Source organism: Cyrtonyx montezumae, unplaced genomic scaffold (assembly GCF_038088225.1).
Source record: "Cyrtonyx montezumae isolate F1298 unplaced genomic scaffold, pur_monq_1.0 scaffold_8, whole genome shotgun sequence".
NCBI classification, from domain to species: Eukaryota; Metazoa; Chordata; class Aves; order Galliformes; family Odontophoridae; genus Cyrtonyx; species Cyrtonyx montezumae.
The window spans coordinates 20,132,228-20,150,777 of record NW_027072089.1 but is presented as its reverse complement, the minus strand read 5'-3'; the positions used below and the strand labels follow the sequence as shown (position 1 = coordinate 20,150,777).

At 37.8% G+C, this 18,550-nt stretch overlaps 1 protein-coding gene across 2 annotated transcripts in view; it reads right to left on the bottom strand.

Moving 5' to 3' along the window:
* Window positions 1-18,550, bottom strand: part of STK3 (serine/threonine kinase 3) — a 128,532-nt gene that overhangs the window by 68,266 nt on the left and 41,716 nt on the right. For both annotated transcript variants that reach the window (XM_065751688.1, XM_065751689.1), the window contains exon 7: window positions 584-721. In XM_065751688.1, coding sequence (XP_065607760.1) covers window positions 584-721 — 138 coding nt within the window. The remainder of the gene's footprint in view (window positions 1-583; window positions 722-18,550) is intronic.

The following is an 18,550-nucleotide window of genomic DNA, read 5'->3' as shown; positions in this document are numbered from 1 at the left end:
GTTTTCTCTGCTTTATTTGTATCTCAGTACCAAAATGTTAAATGGTACTTAGTATCAACTGTTAAATTTCCAAGAAACATTCAGGTTAGTGAGTGACCTACAGCCTGGTGCATTGGTCCACATTGCTAACTGTGGTTGGAATTTAAATGTGCTCAGTTGGCATAACAGCCCAAGAACAGCCTCTTTATACTGTCCATTCATATCAGATCCTTCTAGGACACAGAACAACCTGTCTTGTTTAATTTGGCATGACCAAAAGGGCAGACTGAGTATACTCCATGGGTGGTCCATACCGAAGGGTTCCTTCACATAACACTGGCTTAAACCCCATGTTCTACTGAAGGCCTCTAATCACCAAACAAGAACCCATTTTTAATACGAAGAACCAGCTCTAGACTTCAAAAAGAGGAAATAAATTAGAAGTAACAAAAGAGAAACAAAACAGAGCTAGAGATACAGAAGGTGATAAAATGGAGAAGAAATATGGCAAGAGACGTACTCTTAAATTTTCACAACCATTCTGATTTGAGACTGGGAGAAAAAGCCATAAAACTTGCATTTCCTCTGAAACTTGAACACTGACCTGTAGCAGCTGTGTTGCTGTAGCTCTTTGTTCAGGATTTTTCACTAAGCACTTCTTCACAAAATCTGTGAACTCATCAGACCAGAGCTCTGGCTTCCGAAAGGTTGGAGGGGGATTTGTAGGAATCATAAAAATAGCCTAGACAAAAAGCAAGCAACAATAGAACATTTCAACAAAACACATCATCACAGCACTGAATTCAAGGAAATAAATTGCTTTATCCACCTTTCTTATCAAGTTAAGAATCTGGAAGACAAATTTTAAGTAGGGTAGGATTTCCACTCAGACTGAGATTCAGGAAGTAAATCCATCTGCTACTAATGTAGCTACTTCCCATTAGATTTTCTCTACTTAAACTGTATCCCATTGAGCACATCACTCTACATTATCTATTACTGTTCATCAGACTCAGGAGATGAGTTTTTTCTTTCAGAAATTCTTAGTAACAGTACTGCTTCTTCAAACAGACCCAAAAAAGTCTCTACGAAAAGCCAAGTTCACCTTCTCATCTCTTAGCTGCATTTAGTTTCATAAGAGAGCTGCTCTGGAGAGTTGGTGGATCTATTACTTGCTGCTGCATCCATTATTCAGCTGTAGTTTTGAAACTGGCTTTTCTTAATATTTTTTTAAAACAAATGCTAAAAGAGCTAAGACCTAAAAGATGACAAAAGCAAACAAGTAATTCCCCTATTAGCAAAAAGAATTCATTTAAAATTAAAAAGGAAGCATTTTACCTGTAAGAAAATTCCAGACTGCTGAGAACTATACAGTTTTTTCAACTATGAAAAAGATTCAAGCTACACTATAATAATAATAATAATAACAACAATGTCCTCCTTGAGGATATATAAATTGTGCTACTTCTTTTATGCTTTACAGCAGACTTTCCAATTACGTTATATGGTTAGCAGGTAAAAAAAGAAAGAAGAGAGAAAAGAGAGAAGAGGAGAGAAAGAAGATAAGCCATGAAACTTGGAGAGGCCACCGTAAAACAAGTGGTAATTCTGAACTTCCACATGTGAGACCAAACGCATACAGCTACCAAACAGCATGGCAGCAACTAATTATTCAGACACAGGTCTAGTGACAGGAACTATATTTTTTTCCTCCTAAAACTAGGCTCAGTTTAATCACAACTTCTGAAGTAAAAAGGAGTGAATGACCTACAGCCTTGCACTCCTTCATTTGTTTCTCTCTACATGCACAGACAGAATTATGTGCTCAGAAAAGAAGGAGAAAGGTGAAACATACACACCATTACCACAGTAATGGCACCAGAAGCTTCAGACTGTGTTTGAAAAACAGAGAAAAAGGGAGAAAAAACTACTGAAGATTTTACCCATAACTTCTTGAGAAGCTCGATTGCCCTTCAAAGCCTGTTTAACTTGTACAAAATCCTCATTCTAATTTTTTTCTCCTACACTGAAGAAAAACAGAAATAATGCAGAACAATATAAGAACTATTTACTGCATTTTTAATCTTTTTTTCAGTATCAAATGCATTTTTTTTAATCAACTATGACATATGCTGTAGCAGCTTTATATTTTCAGTGGACAGCCTTGCCAATAACGTACAATCTCAGACTGAAAAGTTAATGCTCTATTACCTTGTAATTGTCCTTAATTACTTACTTGTGATAAAAAATTGTCAGTACAGGTAAAGTGCTTCTGGTAAAGGAGTGGCTAACAAATTCAGCTGCTCCTGTCCTTGAAAGTAATGACCTTTTTGAACTCTGAACTGATGATTTTAATCTTATCTTTGGCTATTCTTAACAGCATGCTCTGCAGTAGCTATTGAAAGCACACAGCTATAACAGAAAACCAATGACTTCTGTTTACGTGGTGTCAAAACATATACCTCCTATCTGACAATGAGCATTGACTTATGTCTCGGTATATAAGCAAAGCTTAGCTCCAGAATTGTACTGAGCTCCGAAGTCCTGGAAAAATTATTTCCTTCTGCAAACTATTTTGATCAACTACTCAGTTGTGAAGAACTGTAGCAAAGAACTGACATCTTTATAATTTACAAAGGATGAGAAGAAAGACAGAAACTATGAATCATTCTTTTATAGCAGGCAATAAAAGTTACAAGAGGAGATACTCAAGAGCTGTAGTCAAGATCCTAAGAACATTTACACTTCGCACATTGTTGAAAGTGACTATTTCAGAAACACATACATCTATTTAATGCACGCACTACAGGTTTTTTAAAATCTTGGTATGTGACATGACCTGCATTTATCTGAAAAAAAAAACCAAAAAACTGATTAAATTGCCATTTTCTAATACAAGGACACATTCAAAAACTAATTCCTTCTTCCAAACGTATGGTCCATCTTGTTAATTACATCACAGTCTTCCTAGTGTGTACCTTTCTCTCCCATCTGGAACAGTCTGTCCAAGGGAGGCTGTGGAGATTCCTCTCTGGAGAGATCCAAAACCCACCTGGACACTTTCCTATGCAACTTCCTGTAGAGAAAGTGCTGTAGCAGGGGAGTTGGACTGGATGATCTCCAGAGATCCCATCCATCCAAACCCTGCAGTTCTGAGATTCTATAATCACTCATCACTCCCTTTCCTTAGTTAGTTTGAAATGCTGGAGGCTATATCCAAATCCATTTTGCTTCTTTACTTCCTAATTTTGGCTTGCATGTTTTTGAGTAAAATATTACGCTGCCTTCCATCTTCAAAGGAAGTCTGTGATTTAACTTTCAGCTCCTTCTGCTTTCTTCCAAGAAACTTGTAAAGCAACCACTGGAGAACTATAAAGTTAGTTCCAGATCACCAGGAATAAAATGAAAATTCTTATCTAACAGGAATTGATTCATCATTTTTTTCTTCCATTTATTACCAAATACATCTTTTCTATCTCAGCAGAACTCAGTCATTTTAAAATAAAAATAAGGTATTTCAATTACCGTTTTTCATGGCTGCCAAGATAGGATTTTATTTACATTCTTGTTTGATCTTATCCTGTTTCCCACACCTGTCAATGTTGATGGCTTTGGTTTTCATTTGTTTTTTATTGGTTGGGTTTTTTTGTTTAAAAAAAAGAAAACACGAACCACAAACGCAGTACCAGCAAGCACTTAATGTACGCTACCACCCACTTCACTGCACAGGCTGAGTTGGCAGTGCCAACCACAGGAAACATTCAGGGAAATTGTTCCACAGACAAGACTCTGGCCTACTAAGAAAGAGACAGTGTTCATTCTTCTCTCTCCCACCTTCAACATCACCTTCCACACTTTCCTGTGTGTCTGAGACAGACTGGTACATCTTACTCAAGCATCACATATGCAGTTGAGGCGTTAGATTGAATGACTCCTAATCAGTTTCAACCATTTAATCGTCCTTTTATTCATAAATAAATCTCTAAGCTGTGAGATGTCAAAACTCAGGCCTAAGTGACCATGACAACTTAATCGGTGTTTATCTTTGCCTGCCTCACAGACAGCCCGTGACCAATTTGTCCTGAGCTGGCCTTTCCACCTCTGAGCCTTGAGTCCAATTCTGCTTTGCCTCGCCTTTCACACGGTGCTCAGAGACAACTTCCACACCCCCTGGTGAAATCAGAAGCCATAGCAAATGTGCTGTCTACACAACTGAAAAATGGGGAGTGGTATTAAAAGTGTTGTAGTAGAAAAAGAAGAAAAAAAATGGCATCACCCCAGGGAGCATTTCAGTGGCCATTTCTGAAGTGGGCACTACATAATCTAACAATTTCTTCCATAATGTTGACCACAGTAATCTGAAAGTATGTATCTGCACAATAAATAGCTGCTGTAGTTAAGCTCAATGTTGGACAAAGGACCAAATCTCAAATGAGACCAAAATACAAAGTCAGCATAGAATTTTCTTCTTATGATTCTTAAAGGGACCAGAATTTTGGACCCTATAATGAAATCCAGGCTGCAATCATTTCTTTCATGAAGATTATTTTATGGACAATTTTTATTGGTGTGAAAATGTAATAAGATGAATTAGGAAATGACAAAAGAAAAATGATATCCTCAATATATACTGCATTTGGAATTTCCTAATCAGAAAATCCTTGAGGCTCATTCCTCCTGTCAGTCAGGGTAATACCAAAGCCCAAGAACACATTAAGTAATCAACAGCAAATCAGTAGAGGTACTACTCTTTTTTTTTTTTTAGGCTCTGTCACTTATTTTAAGTAAGTGACTTGTAATAAGGTATTTTGATTTCCTGCTATTTAACCATTAGTTGTCATTTGCTCAGTATCATGTATGTAACTGAAGGATACAGCAAAGACTGCAGTGATTTTGTCATTTTTTGTGCTGTGAGGTAGCAGAAAACAGACTCCAAAATATTTTTAAACACAATAATATATTTACAGGTACAAAATACTATTTAAGGCTCAGGATAGGGTTATATATTGGATACTGCAACACGTTATTGGGTTTAGAAACAATGAATCAACTAAACAAAACACATTATTTTCTTCTGACCTTTAACAACTTGCTTCCCCTCCTGAAGTGCCTTCAAAACAGCTACTGAAACACCACTTACTTATTTCTCATGGCCTAGGAATGAAGCACCAGCATGGGGAAGGTCAACAAGACCAAGTGCTAGGTCCTGCACTTTGGTCACAACTACCCCACGTGACACTACAGGCTTGGGGCAGAGTTGCTGAAAAGCTGCATGAAGGAAAAGGATCTGAGAGTATTGGCTGGCACTCAGCTGAATGTGAGTCGGCAGTGTGCCCAGGTGACCAAGAAGGCCAACAGCACCCTTGTATCAGAAAAAGCACAGCCAGCAAGAGCGGCAAGGTGATTGTTCCCTTGAGCATAGCATCAGTGAGGCTGCACCTCGAGTACTGTGTTCAGTTTTGGGCCCCTCACTACAAGAAAGACATCGAGGCCCTGGAGCAGATCCAGAGAAGGGCAACAAAGTTGTGAAGGTTCTGGAGTACAGGCCTTATGGGGAGCAGCTGAGGGAACTGGGATGTTTAGCCTGGAGAAGAAGAGGTTCAGAGGAGACTTTATTGCTTTCTACAACTCGCAGACAGGAGGTCATGGTGAGGTGGGAGTCAGTCTCTTCTTCAGGTAACCACAAATGGCCTCAGGTTGAACCCGGGGAGGTTCAGATCGGATATTAGGAAGAACTTCCCAGACAGAGTGGTTAGGCATTGAAACAAGCTGCCCATCCCTGGAAGTATTTAAAGAAAGGGTAGATATGGTATTTAGGGTTTAGTGGACAATAATGGTCGTAGGTAGGACAGTTGACTAGATGATCTTAGAGGTCTTATCCAACCTCAATTACCTGATTCTATGATACTTGCAGGTTCTTCTTTGCCTCCTTTTTTTTTTTCTTTTCTTTTTCTTGCTTTGCTGAGCCTTCTGTTTCGGCAAAACATAGTAACAGTGAAAAGCAAAGTTACTGAACAACTCTTCCTGTGTGTAACAATGAGGAAGTTGGTATCTGTTCTCTCTTTCAGCGTACATTAAATTTATTTGTTAGAAGTACCCTAAAAGTTACTGCCTTCCTTTTACAGCCTGCAAACTGGACTTCATGAAGACCTAGCACACCAGCTCTCTTTTGCAGAGCATTACAAATAAGTCTGGCTCTATCAGCCATCTATCAGACAAATGATACAAGGAGATTTTCAGTATTCAGTCTTGATAAAATCCCTAACTAGAATCTGAACGTGTAAATCAAAGCATTTAGAAAGCTTATTTATTATTCTGTGTGAAATATTATGTTTGCTACAGTACCCCACAGCAGTTTGTACTATGTCTTTTCTTCAGTCATGAACCAATTCTCTTGTGTGATTATTTTTATTTTCTTCCACAAGTTTTTTTCTTTCCTTTTTGCAATAGTGTTGCTATTTACTAACCTCAGTGACGATAGAGCAGAACAAATCAGAGATCAAGAACTACTCAAATCAAAACTGCACAACCAGCAGCCCATGTGATAACACTTTTATTTATATCTGAATACTGGTTTATTGACCCTGTCCTAAGTAGCTGTTTAAGCAACATTAGACACTGGTCAGCCCATCCCAGTGGCAATCCTAGGAGCAGACTTATGGAACCATATGAGAATACACTTCATAGGCTCACAGAGACAAGATAACTCCTGGAAGGTCCAAAGGGGAGTAAATCCTGGAGGTTCAGCTCCACATGTAAATTATGCATATAATAGCAAATTATCTTACAGATAATATTAACAATGAAGTATCAGAAGAAAATGTTTTGAAATGCCATATGAATGAGAAAAACAGCTGTTACATTCTTCCAAAAGCTAGATCTTTAAAGAAGGGAAAGCAGTTTTCCCCTTCCACAACACTTGAAAAACTGATAGTGCCCAATATTAAAACACATACACTCCTAGAAAAAGGATTAGAATTCCAACATGAAGCAAAAGTGCAAAGATTTCTATCACTGCTCAGTCAAAAATTCACTTTCTTCTCAGAGTCAGCAGTGATAAACTGAAGAACAAACTTGGAAGGCTAGGCTGCCACACTTGCCTGCCTCCCCAAGGTCCCAGAGAAGGAAGGATTGAATTCCACAGATAAGTAGAAATTTAGTCCAGACACATTCTGGACAAACAGTAACACTACCAAACTTTTCATTCTAACAATGAGAAGTGTATATATAACCTTCAAAATGTACATCTACTGCGCTCAGTGGTTCTTTAATAGCAGCCGTTGATAAAATCATGTGTGGACTAGAGTGAACATGATATCCCAGTAATTTTAAGAAAAGAAAAAAAAAGAAATATCTCACATACTAACACTAGCAGCACTACCAAGAATAAATGGAAAATGAAAACTTGAGGGAGGGGAGGGGGTGCAAGTGAAGAAAAGAAATTAAAAAAATCAACACAACACAGCTGTTAGCAGTGGTTTAACAGCCATTCACTGGAATGGCTCCTCTGGAAAGATGACCTTTGCCGTTCAAAGCAAAGTATGATGCACTGGTGCACTTAAGATGTAAAGTAATAAAGTAATAAACACAGCAAAAAGACAGATAATGGAAAGAATAATCACATGATTAACAGCAGAGATGGGTTACTGAAAGATAAGCCACATATATTGACCTGTATATTTATTATTGGCAGTGAGTTCATAACATTTTGACAGCGTTACAATAGGTCAAGAATGTAAAGATACCTATCTCAAACATTTTGCAATAACAAGTGCAATTGTATATCCACTGAAAAGAAGCAACCTTCACCTTGTGAACATGGTCACGTAACAGCTGCAGCTTAAGATTCACATTTAAGTTTATTCTTTCTACTTGAAGGTAATAATTAAGAGAGAAAAAAAGGCTCACAGTTTCAAAAGAACACTATGGATCATTTGTTCAGTGACAACAACTAGACTCAGTCACCATTCCATGACCATAAGTTTGTCCACACTGCTGTTATGCCATTTTATTTTAAACAAGCTCACTTATACTACTCTTTTTTTAAATACCATAATGTATCATAAATTTAGAGTCCTAGCATACCCTGAGATAAACCTGCACTGGCATACTTGAAAGGCAGAATTTATTGCTCTGGCCATTATCCAATTAGCAAGACAAAGAGCAAGATCTTACTGTTAACTCATCTAAAATGAGTGTGCCATCTACACATGTGTTCATCATTCAAATTCTTTTTTTCTGCTGAGTAGTAACAATATTTATCACCATGAACCCTTTACCAGAAATACCCCCTTAACATACTGTCCCAGTGCCAACTAACTCAGTAATTTACCAACGGTTGTCTTTCCTAAGTTTCTACTTGTACTATCCAAAGAGATCTGAAAACAATTCAAAGTAGCTGATCAGGTTGTATGCAAATAAATAACTTTTCTTCTCCCTTATTTTGTTTACTTATTCTTCTTTCTCTCCCTCCAAATCCAGCAGACACATCCCCTTTTCTCTAGACTTTCTTTCAATATACATAAATAGTTCACCACACTTTGGAGACATTTTCATGATGTAGGTTTTTCAGCTATTATCTTTAAAAATGCCACAGTTATAATCTTTTCTCATCCAGTTCAAGAGAACTCAATTTACTGAAGCCAACCTTTCAGCAGAAAATAGTCTTTACATCTCCGATTCACTGAACTTTTTTCTTTACATCTCCGATTCACTGAACTTCGTCCTTCCATTTGCTTCCCTTTTAGAGATACAACATTAAATTCTCATTTCATTTACGTTACAAACTCGCTGATGTGACTGCAATAGAATGAAGAGCAATCAAATTTTTGATGTTCTCTTTCCCCTTCAAAGTTAAGATAGCAAGTCTGTAAAGAAGGGCAATAAATGTCTTTTGAAAGTCTGTATAAACGAAAAATAAAGCATCCCAATATTCATAAACTAATAAAAGCTTCTGATTGTTCTTTTATTTAGCTGGGGTTTTTTTGTTTGTTTGTTTTTAAATAAAACTACAGTTTTCAAAGTGAAGGTATTCACTGAAAAGTGAAAGCAAAGATCATTCCAAGGTACTCAAGAGTTATTAGTTGAACTACCCCAGGCAGATAGAGGTATAGAATATTCTTTGAAAATAAAAATTGCATTAAATATATATATTTTTATATATATATATGCAAAAGACTTTTCAGAGAAATAAGGAACTTGCAAATAACCCAACAGAAGTGCAAACCATATAATAACTTAAGATGTTATTAAAAAGTTGTACTGAATGATCGCATCACCAGTAACTGCAATTATTTTTATTTGCATTTTTACAGTATGGAAAGACAAAAAAAATACTACATCTAAAAAATGTAATTAAAAAACAGTAATCCACTAAACACCACCGGAAGACAGTGAATGTCAGTCCGTCTTACCAACACACACAACAGCTTCAATGACCTGAAAGTAGCTGAAGCACTCAAATACCATCTATGACAGGATCTGATAGCATCTCTGACAAATTCACCAGATGAAAAACTCAAATGAGCCACAAATTCATTCATTATCATTCTGAACAGTACATTAAATCTTCGCACTGATTGAGCAAAATACATTTAAGCAGGAGCAGAGGAGAGAGGATGCATGCACACGTGCTTGTTAACATTTTTACAAGAGTGTGAGGAGTTCTTTCATTTTATGTAAAGCAGGACAAGAGCAATTGGTATTAAGCTGTCTACAGACTGAAAGAAGCATCATACGTAGTGATTTAACATTCTGACTCAATTTTTACTTGACAAAGACTTGTAAAAAGAAGGTATTTTTAAACACAGTTGCATAGGAGCAAATTTCCTTCTAACAATGCCAGGCAACAGCTGTTATTCGTCAAAAAAAAAAAAAAATCAGAAGGATTCAGCCAGTCCTCCTCTCCAGGAAACAAGGCAGGACAATGTCCCAGTACAACCCTCCAGCAAGATCAATTAAAACAAAATGCCTCTCATGCCAAGTTCATCATGATGGCAAACCTTACTCAAGGACCAAGGAACTCAGCACCTAAAAGATATTTCATAGCCACACCAGTATCCAAGAAACCAAAGAGAGGGAAACTTCATTAATTCTGGGTATTTCTCTTGAATAGAAACATCTTAGAATCACAGAATCACCAAGGTTAGAAAAGACCTCCAAGATCACCCAGTCCATCTGTTCACCCACCACCAATATTTCCCAGTATACCACGTCCCTTAGTCCAACATCTAACCATTTCTTCAACACCTCTAGGGATGGAGAATAAACCACCTCCCCAGGCAGCCTGTCCCAGCACTGATCACTCTTTTGGAGAAGAAATTTTCCCTGATATCCAACCTGAACATCCCCTGGCACAACTTGAGGTTGTCTTGCTACAACTTAAATCTCAAGTTTCACAGAATGTGAGACATCTGGAACATGGGAAGAGTATGGAACTTGAACAAGTATAGTTTTTCAGCACTGAACTTTAACAGTTTTTTCTTTCTTATCAGTTACAAAACAAAGAAATTGTTCTGAAAGTGCAAGTTACATGACTAAATCCAGGGACTTGTTTCCTTTTACACCTAATTTAGTAGTATTTTGAAATTCACAGATATAGTGGTGTATTGTCTACAGTGCAAGGCAGTTACATTACTCAGGCTATGAAACATACTTTCCATCCAAGAAAACCACAACAATATAGCTTACTTTAATAATAAAATATTTTCTCCTCTTCCCACAGTATTTTCTACAGTTTCCCAGAAAATGAGACAGAGGTTACATCCAGAAATATATTAATGTTCACTGAGACATGAAGTGGAAAAACTGCGCTTGTGATTATATTTACTAATAGAAGAGTAAAAAATTGAGTAACTTATATTTGTGAGAAAAAGCTGCAGTAAAGTGGCTGGCCAGTAAATGTGAAACTTCTGCCATAACCACACACAGTAGTAATGAGAAAAGAGATTCAAGAAATCTGCAGTAGTTCTTCTTTGTTTAAGTCATGGTAGACCTCACGCAGCAGTATTCTGTTCACTTGTAGGCATCACGCTTTCAATGAGATGTGTGCCAATTAAAGGTGCTCCAAAAAGGAGCAATTAAAGTGCTTAGGCATTTAAAGCACAAAACATACAAGTTAAGATTGAATTGAATGGGATTGCTTAGACTAAGGAGGAGGTGACTATAGCGTGAAACACAATTGTGTATCCAGTATGTTAAATGCAATTTCAAATAAGGAGACAATGATCTTTAAGTCTACAAAGAACAGAACAAACATCTCATGCTCAACAAAGGACACTCAGATTAAAGAGGGTGGGGAAATTTAAAACAATCTGAGGAATGACAGAATTTCTGTCATTCTACCAAAAATTACAGATTTAACATCTTCAGAATGGCATGACTAAAATCCATACATGCAATTGGAAGATCTTTTCCATCACCACCTCCCCACTTCTCTGTGTTCACACAAATCATACATACATACTTGTACAGCAAAACCTCAGAAGACATGGTATTTTCCCATACCTAACATAAAAATTCAGTACAATTACAGAAAAATGGAGAAATTCTCCTTTCCAGTACTCCACATATTGTCAGTCCTTCAAATTGCTTTCTCCCCCTGCAACACCTCCTCTGCCTTAGACTTTATTACATTGCCTAGATTACATTAGGATATAGATCTAAGAAACAATACTTCAAGAAGTTACAGGTAACAGAAAGAAAGCAATAATTTGAGATGACTGTGACACAACAAGAATAGAATCTCGCTATAAAAAATATCTTCATGCAGTGAATGTTAAACCTGCTCACTGGGGTCTCAGGAGGCAATGCTGGTAATGAGAGGACTGTCATGTCAGGCTGTCCAAGTACAGAAACAGAACAACCACACCTAACAGAAGAGACGTGAGACATTATCTTCACCCTGCACAAATGACAACAGACAGACAAGTAATACAGCTAAAACCAATCTCAAGCACAGGGAGAAATGACTAATTCATTTGCAGTGTTCAAACTAAGAAAAGAAACTGCAACTGTCCAGATATTAAGTACCCACATCCCAGAGAAATAATGGAAGTGTTTAATTAATCATGGAACATTTTCCTAGAGTATGAAAGTGTAATCAAGCACTATCTACTACTACAATTTACTACTTGTCTTACAGCTCTGTCTTTCAAGCAAAGAAGAAAAGCATCTTCTCTAGTCTGTATCCCACTATCACACAAAATACAGAGAGAATGTAAGACTCAAGAGCATTGCCTTCCAAGATACTACATATGTACTGTTGTTCTCCCTACCTAGGCAGAATTTTTAATGTTCTCCCTAATAGTTGGACAAAAATACCATTTATACTGCAGCCCTTTAGTTTCATTGTTAAACTAATATCCCTTCCTGTAAGACAATGCAGTTGCTGGAGCAAATTTAACTTATTTTTCTGCTCCATAGACACACAGAAACTATAGGAGGCATAATGAAATCAAATCTGGACATTTGAAACATCAAATGAAAAGTTAAGTGGAACCAAGGCGTAATACTATTTATTACACAATGAAACTAATCTCACAAGATTACAGAATCATAGACTGGCTTGAATTGGAAGGGTTCTTCTTTTCTCCAGACTGAACAAGCCCAACTCCCTCAGCCTGTCTTTGTAGAAGAGGTATTCCAGGCCTCTGATAATTGAGGGCCTCCTCCGCATCCTCTCCAAAAGCTCTACATCTTTCCCATGTTGGATGCACCAGATCTGGACGCAGTGCTAAAGATGGGGCCCCACAAGAGAAGAGTAGAGGGACAATCCCTTCCCTCTCCCTGCTGGCCACGCCTCCTTTGCTCTGCAGCCCAGCATACTATTGGCCTTCTGGCCTGCAAGCACATACTGCTGGCTCACGTTAAGTTTTTCAGCCACCAGAACCACTAAGTCCTTCTGGGCAGGGTTACTCTCAAGGAGTTCTCTTCCCAGACTGTGCATATCTGGGATTGCTCTGACCCATGTGCAACACCTTGCACTTGGCTTGTTGAACCTCATTAGATTTATATGGGCCCACCTTCTGAGTTTGTCAGTTCCCTCTGGACAGCATCTCTTCCTTCTGCTATACCAGTTGCACCATTCAGCTTGGTGTCGTTTGCAAACTTGCTGAGGGGGCACTCAATCCCATTATCTGTGTCATTCATAAAGATGTTCAAGAGTATTGGACTCAAGACATACCCCTGGAAGATGTCACTCATCACCAGCCTCCACCTGGACACACAGTAACTGACAACAACCTCTGGCAATGACCATCCAACCAATTCCTTATCCCTATTAGTCCAGCCTTTGAACACACACACAAAATTGAGCACCAACTTCTATTTTTAAAAGAAGACACCAAGAGGTAAAATGAACTCCGAGCCAAAGTTAGTTCCCCATATTTTCAGTTTTATTTATCAAACTGAAAAATCTTTCCAACTTTCTCTTTTCCTGTATGAGACCAAAACTATGAGATGTTCTGTTTGTATTACAATTACACTAATTCAATGCAGGTCACTTGCTTTTTACTGAGTCCAGATGACATTTAGTAAGCTAAACATTGGCCAATTAGCTTAAAAAAAAGTGTATGGGGGGGAGCTGACTGCCGCTGGGTAGGTCATACAGTGGCTACAGCATACAATTGCTTGAATTACATCTTGACTAAAATCAAATACAGAGTCAGAGCTAGAAGCTACTTTTTTTTTCCTGCACACCTTCTTGATTTCTCACATTTGAATGTACGAATTTAAAAACCATCTCTTTCCCACCCTGAGGTGATAGACAGAAACAGATTCAACAGAAGTTTGCTGTTTCCTCTTTCTCCACTCTTTTGTTTTTTAAACCATACTTTTAATATTCTAAGATCTACAAACAATGGAGTTTCCACTTTATTTTTAATATCCCAAGCGGATAACTTAGCCTTTTCAAGTCTGTTCATTTGAACTTAGCACAGTAAAAAAGAAAAACATAGCACTGAAGATTTACTGAACACTAAAAATAATAATGGACTAAGCCTCTTCTATTTCTGCAATAACATTTGTATTCTTAAATCAACCTGAACTGCCATGTAATTAGCCATAGAATAACCTTTGCTGATAATGCAGAGAAACTAGTTCCAGAGGGGTAGGAAAATCCTCAAGCTTATCTCCAAGAAGCAAATAAACAATACGTCTTTGTAAATGTCTTAGTCATGATCAAGGGCTGAGATTTTTTTTCTGACAAAATCACTAGCTTTAAAATAATTAAAATCTACACTACTAAATAAAAAACAAATTAGACCTAGTGTAACTGGTGTAGATCTGTCAGTGATATTATTTCTACTCATGCCTGGATTTGGTATGTTTTTTTCCCAAGAGTTTTACATTTTCGAAATAGTATTACCAAGTGTTGAAATAAAATGTAAAATATTTGTTAAAACAGTAGCCCAATTCAAAGCTTATTCTATAATGCATTGAATGATATGGTTATTATTTGTAACATCTCACACGGGTGTTTCCGCCCATCTTTGTTTCCTCCCCACATGACCCAATCAGCTCCAAACAAACTTCATCCAACAGAGAAAACAGGTCTATAGTGCAAAACACATGAACTAGATGTCATTATTGATCTTTAGACATGGTCATTATCTCCACAAAAGTATATGTCCTGGGAGAAATAAGCAAAATTCATGCAGATAAACTGCTTAGTAACACATGCATGATGGCACTCTACAGTACTGAGGAAGAATATACATATATAAATATAGAGATTCATAGATACATTAGGTTGGAAAGGACCTACAAGATCATCTAGTCCAACCATCCTCCTTTCACCATCCCTACCCACTAAGATACTAAATCAAATCCCTTAGCACCTCCTCTAAATGCTTCTAGATATATATCACTATATATCACAATATATCACTGCAAAAAATGCTTACAGCATAAAATGTAAAATTTTGAACAGAGAAGAAAATAGAGACATTGAGATAAAAGATTTGTAGTAGTGTGAATTAATATTATATCCGAGTTTCTTTGCTGAAAACAACTTCTAAATTAATCTGAAGGGAGAATACAAAAATTAAAAAAAAAAAGAAGAAAACAGCACGTATCTATCAAGATTCCTGAAATATTTAACCTAGAATATTTTATTTCAGTACTTACAAGATTTTCTAGGCTTTGGTTCTGATCTGGGGTCAGTGTTGTACTGCCCTATCCAAACACTCCATTTACTAATCACATTTTCTAGATTTCTGTTAGGGTCTGGTTTAACCTTTTGCATTGTGTTCCATTCAAAGATGCTTATCAAAGCTTCCATAAGTGACTGACATTAGGGAGGAAAAAATTAGAAACCAAGCTCCATTACTGTGGGTATGCACAGAAATTATGTTCCATCACTAAAGATTTATGGACCAAAAATTCACCATTTTTGTTACCAAAAAAATTTCAGTTCAGTAATATGGCTGTAGCAATCAGTCAACGATGGTTGACTGCAATGGTTGAAAAAGTTACTTGAAATACTGACATATAAAAAGGCCATATTATCATACTCTAAATTCTTAGCAGCTTATACCAAGATTAATAGAGGCAAAAGATCTTCATAACCAAATAAAAATAATTCATACTTGATATATATGTGCTACCTATGGGATGTATGCAGTTCTGAAAAATAGCTGGTTAACTTCCCAGCATAAGAGAACAATAAATTAATACCAACAAAAGACTGCAGCAGTAATAAGAAGACTTGAGTGAACTGGTCTGTTTCTCTTGCAGACAAAGATCAAGAGAAATAAGAGTCCCATTAAAAGTTACAGATGGACACCAATGGCTACAAACTCAAATTTCTTAGAGGTGCCACAGACTGAAGCCAGAAGTCAAGGTTGGAAAGACTGCAGGAAGTCATCTGCTCCAACTCCAGAGCAGCATGCCCAGACCCAAATCCAGGCTACTTTTGAAAATCACTAAGGAGACCCCTCAGTCTCTCTGGGCAACCTGTGCCAGTGCTAAGGTTAAGTGAGAAACTACTTTTCTTATTTCAGCTCTCTAGAATTGAAGAAATGAGTATCTAACTAGAAAGGAAATAGAAAAAATCTGGTCCCCTTGGTGCTGAAAGTACTACTGTTCCAGTCAGAAGCATCTGACACAGTCCCTGTGAATCACACTTCAGAATGACACACTGATCTACAATCCCAGCAAACAGATCCAGAATTTAAGGCAGAGACCACTTCTCTGCTCTGAAATAAGAGCAGACTGGGGAACTGAGGGAATATCTCAGGTATGTTTCAGCATGCCTCTTAGCTGAATAGGGCTCCTATCACTCAAATACAGCGTGACCGAACTAAAACACTACTTCACAGGAAAGTAAAGAGAGAAAATTAACACAGGCGCTGCAAATCTTTAGACAAGGCCTGAATAAGTGAGAATTCTAATTTTCTACAGATTTCCAAGGCATGAAGTCAGACAGAAAAGAGAACTGTATCCTGGGCTGCATCAAAGAAGGGACAGTCAGTAGGGTGATGGAGAGGACTGTCCTCCTCTGTTCTCATGAGGCCCACCTGCAGTACTGCATCCAGGCCTGGGCTCTCAGCACAAGAAAGACATGAAGCTGTTGGAGCAGGCCCAGAGGAGACCACAAGGATGATCGGAGAGTGGAAGCACTTCTTAGAATCAGAATCACCAAGGCTGGAAAAGACCTTCAAGACCATCTAGTCCAACCATCCTCCTAACATCAATGTTTCCCCACTATATCACATCCCTTCTTCTATAAAGATGAGTTGAGGGAACTGGGCTTGTTTGGTGTGGAGAAGAGAAAACTCTGAGGAGATTTCCCTGTAGCCTTCCAGAACTTATAGGGATCTTATAAACAGGAGGGAGAGTGACTTAATACAGTCTGATAGTGATAGGACAAAGAGGAATGGCTTTAAACTAGAAGAGGGGAGATTTAGATTAGAAGTTAATAGGAAATTCTTTACTGAGAAGGTGGTGATGCACTGGCACAGGCTGCCCAGAGATGCTGTGGATACCCCAGCCCCGGGGATGGTCAAGACCATACTGGATGGGGTCCTGGGCAGACCAATCCAGTGATTGGCAATCCTACCCATTGCAGGGCAATTGTACTGCATGAGTTTTAAGGCCCCTTCCAATCCACGCCACTCTATCATTCCCTGATACTTTGTTAAGTCCCTGATCTCAAAAGGCAAGTCTTGAAACACTGTCCCAGATCTGAACATTTTCTGAAAATGGCCAGAAGCTGATCATAAGAAACACAATGCTACTGTATAAATCTGAAAAGAAAAGATAAAAATTGAGCCATGACCAAACAGCTCCATATGGACTTGAACATCCTTTGATTTCTTGCATCCCTCTTTTGGCGATGTTTCTCTTATAAAAGAGTATATTCCTATTGGTCATATGTACATAAAACGTCCTCAGGCCACAGAGGAGCTCTTAAATCAGAAGGTGCAGCTGCTGTTGATGAGAGATGAAAAACAGAATTATCCTATGATGTGGCTTACAGTCCGCTCACCTAGACCAAATCAATATGCACATATATATACAGGAGTCATCATACAACTCTGCCACTTTGTCAGACTGCCCCTCTGCTGCTCGGCAACAAAATGTAATGGTATATTGGTGGGAGGGTTCAGCTTCTACTCCCATATCACCAAGGTCTACCTCTGACACCATGGGCCAATACAATAAAATAGGAGGCACTACTTTCAGTGTAGCCCTCATAAAACGTATAATATAGTTAATGCATATAACAAAACTTCTTTTAATATTTAATATTCTTATTTAAAAAAAGAGAGAGCAACAGAAACACAGAACTAGTGAGACATGGAACCTTGTTTTTGTGAAACTAATGCATCGTTTTCTGTTTTGATGTCTGTGGTTGCAACTCTTAATGAGTTTTCAAAGTGTTCATCAGATATTTTTAATGAAATTTTACTCTTCCTCTGCTTCACCTTTGGAAATAGTTGTTCACTAATGTGTGTACTGCCAAAAAGCAATGACAGGAATAAGGCACTGTGAAGTTAAGAATGTTTTTTTCTGTTAAGATAGGGCTTATAAATCAAAAAGACAGCCAGATTTTTGAGTATAGCCTCTGACTGCAACTCTATACATTCCATGCCTGTTCTAAGTAATGATTCAAAACCTGCATAGCATACTCCAATAGGTCCTTCTGGAGCCACAGCCCCGGCCAACCACATGTTTTGGCAAGTTTTCTTTGTCCATAAATGGATGTGCTCAATGAATAAGGGAACAAGCCTTCTTAAGCTGAAAGGAACACAAAAACTTACGTAGGAATGCCATAAGGGTGATTTAACAAGTTATCCAACCAGAATAAAGAGCATTTAACTGAAAACAAAGAAAATGCAGAAAGTTTCACTTATGCCAGCCTTTACTTGAAGTGTTAGTAAACCCTGAAGACGATCCTAAATCAACCAACATACAAGAGGAAAGGGAAATATGAGATTATCCCACACTTCATGCAGAAAGCCTACCTGTTCCAGACTGTTAGGTAGTAATGCATCACTGGGTTAGACTGACAAAAGCACCAAAAGTCATCATTTAAAGTGTAACTATGCAAGGAGAAAAGCCAGGCAAA